The sequence below is a fragment of the Impatiens glandulifera genome, chromosome 7 (assembly GCF_907164915.1).
Source record: "Impatiens glandulifera chromosome 7, dImpGla2.1, whole genome shotgun sequence".
NCBI classification, from domain to species: Eukaryota; Viridiplantae; Streptophyta; class Magnoliopsida; order Ericales; family Balsaminaceae; genus Impatiens; species Impatiens glandulifera.
In genome coordinates this window covers 14,249,320-14,254,908 of record NC_061868.1, presented here as the reverse complement: position 1 = coordinate 14,254,908, position 5,589 = coordinate 14,249,320, and the positions used below count along the sequence as shown (strand labels likewise).

Sequence of the window (5,589 nt, the reverse complement as noted above, 5' to 3'; positions counted from 1 at the left end):
AAACTATGTTTTTGTTGTAAATAGAGTTAAAAAATTTGCAATATTTTTTATATTTTTAATAAATTGTGTATTGCAGTTCTTCGAAACTTGTATTAAAAAACAAAATATTGGAGCTATATGTTACAAGTTGACATTTTTTATAGTGATTTGTTTAAGGCATAATAATGATACCGGGTTCTAAGACATTTTTTATATTACAACAAAAATATTGAAAAATTAAGTTTAGATTTATTTGACTATTATAATCTTTTTTTTATAAGGACTATTATATATAATTAATAATTCACATATTAATAATTCACATATTACGACTAATTCACATATTTTTTATAAGTTTATAAATGTTTGCCACCTGCATCCATATTACGCTGCATGCATCCACATTACACCACCTGTTTTCTTAGCATATATAAGCGGAAAAGAAATAAATAAAAAAAACCTTAGAAGATAGTGACATTGTATTAATCTTTTGATCCGGGACAAGACAAGACATTATCATTTTTTTTTTTTTTACTTTTTTGGTTGAATAGGATATTTATATATCTGAAATAAAAATAAGTAAACACATGTCTATCCAAACACAAAGTCTGGTACACACAAACGGTTAACTTTATTAACAATTACATGAACAATGTTAATCGGAAAATTTCCATCTCCAAATATTATTAATAATTGAGCTTAATATATGTAATTATCAATTTATATTAAAGTGACTATATTAATTTACAAAATAAACATAAAACTAATATATAGTAGTAATATGATTTAAAGATATAAAAATAATAATATATATATTAATAGTAGAAAAATATGTTTTTACAAAATAAATTTTTGTCTCAACTCCAAACAATTAAGAAGTGGTCAATGAAGGCTGCTTGTTTGGCTCTATATGTTGTGAACATGTGACATAAGTAGACAGATATATTATGCAATTGCTTATGAAATACATTATAATTGTTATTATGTCACTTTTGTTTTAGTCCATGAATGAAATTAATTTAAATTTTTGTTAAATAATAGTATTTATTATGACATATAATTTATAAAATATCGATATATTTTGAGAATTTTTGTAGGGAATATGCGTCATTCCATGATGAATGACAAAATTTAAAAATTCTACATGTTATTAAATTTTCTACTCAATAAATGAAACATTCATCTTTAAAATATTTGCTACAAATATTATTGTTACTCTAATTTATATTTAGATAGATAAATGAATAAGAGATAATAATGAATTAAATCCAAATGAAATTGAGTTTGCAATCTAAAAAATACTCTTATATCTACTTACTCACCGACTCGGTTAAAGTGTTAAAACCAATTGTTCCCGAAATGTGTTAACAAAAAAAAACAAATTTGTCTTCTTATTTAAATTTGATACTTATTTAAGAATAAAATTGAAAAATTCTAATAGTAAATCATGACTAAGTGCATACAATATATAATGTTCTTAATTTCATGAACCGAAAAATAATATTATATGTCAAAAACAAACAAACCGCTAGTAATAAGTATCATCTTATCTTATCTATATATGTTAATGTAGGATAATATGAGCAGTACTGGTCTTTCTATAAATAGGCTTGAAGATCCCTGTTCAATTCCATCCATTCCAACTAGTTTCCTTTTCAAGTAAAGCAAAGTGAGTGTGAAAAAATGGTTCATAAGAGTGTAGTTTTCGGGGTGATTCTTCTCTTCATCTTCTCTGCAATAGCCAAAGCTGATTCAAACCCTCTTAAAGGTATTTTTATTATTCGTTGCAAATATTTTGTTATAAGAAAACTAATTAATCAATATATTCTTATTATTGTTTATGGTATTCATGATATGTAGAGGAGGATAAGAAGAAACCAGACCATGTGGTAGCTGGCGGTGAACCTCAATACTCGGAGGATCAGTATGGTCGCCGGTGTTGCGGTTGGGGACCTGGAAAGCGATATTGTGTTCGGTGGTGTCGTAACGCAGAAGAGGTGGCAGCTTTCGAGGCATATGAACTACAAGCTGGAGTAGTGGGAGGAACGCAGTATTCGGAGGATCAGTTTCGTCGTAAGTGTTGCGGTTGGGGACCTGGAAAGCGATATTGTGTGCGGTGGTGTCGTAACGCTGAAGAGGTGGCAGCTCTCAAGGCATACGAAGAAGAAGCCAAAAGAGAAGAAATGCAGTACTCGTTTGATCAGTATGGCCGTCGGTGCTGTGGTTGGGGACCTGGTGGGCGATATTGCGTGCGTTGGTGCTAAGTGACGCCAACTATATATCCAGACACATGAGAAAGTTCTCATGTTCCTTATGAAATAAAACTTGGCCGGGAAAAGAGTTATGTATAAATATAATAAGAACTTAATCTCTTAGGAGACAAGTGAAGAAGTGTAACATATCTCTATGAAGCTCTAGCGAGAAGTATGAATAATAATCATAAATTCATAATCTTTGTTAAGAAAGGTATTTACTTTTATTACAAGATAGTAAGAATACTTAAAAAAAAAAACATAAAAGTTAAGAGAAAATAAATATTGATAGCGGACTTGACGTGATCTAAAAGTGAAGGACTGACTCAAGAAATCAAATCTCAAATAAATATTAACGAAGTCTATTAATATAATAGCAATGCAATACCATTTGTCAATAAAAAGGAATAAATGGTGCTCAAGAATGCACTCATTCTAGTTACTGTAGTATTTATAGATGAACACTCAATGATATCCATCAACTAATTCACGTGCTGAAAGAAGTTAGTTGAAGATGATCAAGATTTTGAAAGCTTGGTATGGACTTGGGTTTGTAAGCGACACAGGTTGTATAGAACAAGGTTGTTCTCTTGAACGGAAAATGAGTTTAGCCGCTCAATCAAAACTCGAGTTTGACTAAGTCCGAACCGAATGTGCCACCCATATTCCCTGCATCATCTTTAGGAAATGTCAAAAGTCAAAACCTTAATTCTCAGATTTATCATCAAATCTTAGTGTATAGTCTATTTCTCTTTATTCAGAAACAATAAGTTCATTTCTTCAAATAATTTTTCCTTGGAGAATCAGTAAATTCAAAGTTACTCAGTCATCTAGTTCGTGCCGAAAATGAATATTATCTTAGAGTGGTTTCATACAGCCAAAAATTAAAATTTATTTACACTTTTGTTGATTAAAGATCTAACTAAACATACGATAAAATAATATATATATATATATATAAAGATAAAAAATAATAAAGAACACAAGATATAATAAGGTTTGGCCAACAATGCTACATCCTCGAACTCATCCATTTTATTGATTTTTTCTATGGAATAATGGTCCAAGTAACCTTTTGTTACAAGTCTCTATTTATAGGAGTATATCAAAAGTCAAAAGACTAACTACTACTCCTAGGCCCAATAAAAGCTTAGTGCCCAATTACAATGTATAAACTCTAATAAAATATGAGCTCAAAACCTAACAATCTCAACCTTGGGTGAATACCACGCTTATTAAGATGTGAAGAATAAATTACAAATTCAACAATTTCTACCTTGACGAATTTAACGTCCCTTAGGAAATACACGAGCAATACCCATCAATCTCCACCTTCACCAAAGTCAAGCCATCAAGAAATTAGTGGGTTCAACACTTCAATCTTCACATTTGCTCGAGCCATTGATGAGATAACTTTTCGACATCCACTTTCACTCGAAAGCCCTTAGAAGAATAATAATCTCTCCCATCACGTATATCGCTCCTTCAAAATGTTATTAGCTACACATAAATCTTCAATGCTCGATCCATTCACGAGATAGATCATTATACCTCCACTTCCATTCAAAAACCCTTATAAGATAAAATCATAGAGTTTATAACACCAAGTAAATTTGGGTAACTACGCTATTTCAATGACGAGAGACATTCAACAACTCTTCTCAATCTTTGTTCATACCCATTGACATATGCAGAAACTAGAATTAAAAATTCTTTATTATGTCAAAATAATCTTTTTCTTTGATTTTTTTTTTTTGGGAAAACGGTTAAAATAATTTAATTAAAATCCCAAAAGTGTGAGGTCAATCATCAAAGCTAGACAAACCTTAACTATGATTTAAGGATGACAATCAAACGACCCTAAAGAAAATGATTAGTAACAATCAAACATACAAACAAAGATTACAAACAAAGATCATAAACTGTATCAAATTTTAATCATCTCAATTAGAATATTTATTTCCATACCAACCTGTTGTATCAACATATTGTCTTCCTCTCCCTTAGTCCTTCCTCATCCTCTTCCTCTTGCAATAAAATGGGGATGAACTAAAGAGTTTGATGAATACTGCATATTCTCATTTTGATTTCTTTCTTTATATGAACCCGTTCTGATTTGATAGAAAAAATTATTTTCCAGGATTCTCGGGCTCTACACCTTGTTGTTCTCAACTTAAATTTCTAGATTAGTCTTAGGATTCTTGTATTTTCTTCCTTCAGCTTCATCTATGGTATCCTCTACAACAGCCTTGGTAACATCTTCTTCAGCTTGATTATTCTCAGTATCCTCCTTTATGGTTTTCTGTATTACAGCTTGACTTGTTTGAGAATAAACTTCATGTATCTTCTTCATTCTCTGTTTCATTTCTATCTTTGTTCTCTTCTTCAACAAAAGCCCTCTTAATATATTTTCTTCAATTTCATTGCTTTCTTCATTTTCAGAGTCCTCCTTGGTTTTTGCTTCTTTCTCTTACTCCACATTTTCCTCTTTACTTTTAGACTCCCCTATTTCTTTTTCCTGATTTTTTGCTTCTTGGTCTTTCAGTATTTTTTGCTCATCTTCCATAGCTTGAGCACATTTTATGCTGACATGCTGGAAAGTATTGCAGAATTCACACATGTCTGGTCTCCATTCATAAGTGATTCCCATGACATTATATTTTCCTTTCTTGTTGACAATTGTCATATTATTCGGGAATGTGCTATGAGGATTCATCTCTATGCTAATTCTAGCAAAAGATAAATGTTCTACTCCTTCTGTTTTTGGGTCCATGTATAATGGTTTTCCTAATAACCCTGCAAAATGACTAATGACTTCTGTCTTGTACATGTGTGCAGGGATATTCTTGAACCATATTTGTGTTGTCTACTTAGGTTTATTTAATAGGTACAAATCTTCGAACCATATTTCCAACTTCATACAGTTTGATCCATTATATGTATGCCCATTATTCAGAATGTCATCCAAATTCGACCCATTCTTGAATTGAAGAAAGTAGAGATCATGAATATTTATAGAGATCTTCTCCATCCCATTTTCCTTCCACTGTTTCATTAAAGCTTCTATAGTGACTGAGAATGATACTCTATTTTTTCAAATATAATTCCCTACCACCACATTTTCCCATTCCTTAATGCACTTTTCTTCTACTTCACTAGGAAGTTTAAATTCAAAAGGAGAATTAAGTACCTCCACTTTTGTTTTAACATTCCCCAAAAAGATTTTCCCTTTGTAGGAATGATTTTTAGCTTTCTTTCCTGCATTTTTAATCCATACCTCATTTACTTTTCAAGTAGAGTTGCTCCTGATACTATAGGTCTTCGATTTAGGGGTCTTCATCAACTCCCTCATTATATC

General features: G+C 31.0%; 1 protein-coding gene across 1 annotated transcript; it reads left to right on the top strand.

Moving 5' to 3' along the window:
• The first annotated feature begins 1,627 nt into the window (after positions 1–1,627).
• LOC124910675 (antimicrobial peptides-like) lies at positions 1,628–2,413 on the top strand. Its single transcript, XM_047451350.1, has 2 exons — positions 1,628–1,747; positions 1,840–2,413. The coding sequence occupies exons 1-2, from the start codon at positions 1,663–1,665 to the stop codon at positions 2,241–2,243; spliced, it is 489 nt and encodes a 162-aa protein (XP_047307306.1). The 5' UTR covers positions 1,628–1,662; the 3' UTR covers positions 2,244–2,413.
• Positions 2,414–5,589: the final 3,176 nt, after the last annotated feature.

Coding starts and splice junctions, on each gene's coding strand:
- LOC124910675 (XM_047451350.1), top strand. CDS start 1,663: ATGGTTCATAAGAGTGTAGTTTTCGGGGTGATTCTTCTCTTCATCTTC. Junction 1,748..1,839: donor TGATTCAAACCCTCTTAAAG/GTATTTTTATTA, acceptor CATGATATGTAG/AGGAGGATAAGAAGAAACCA.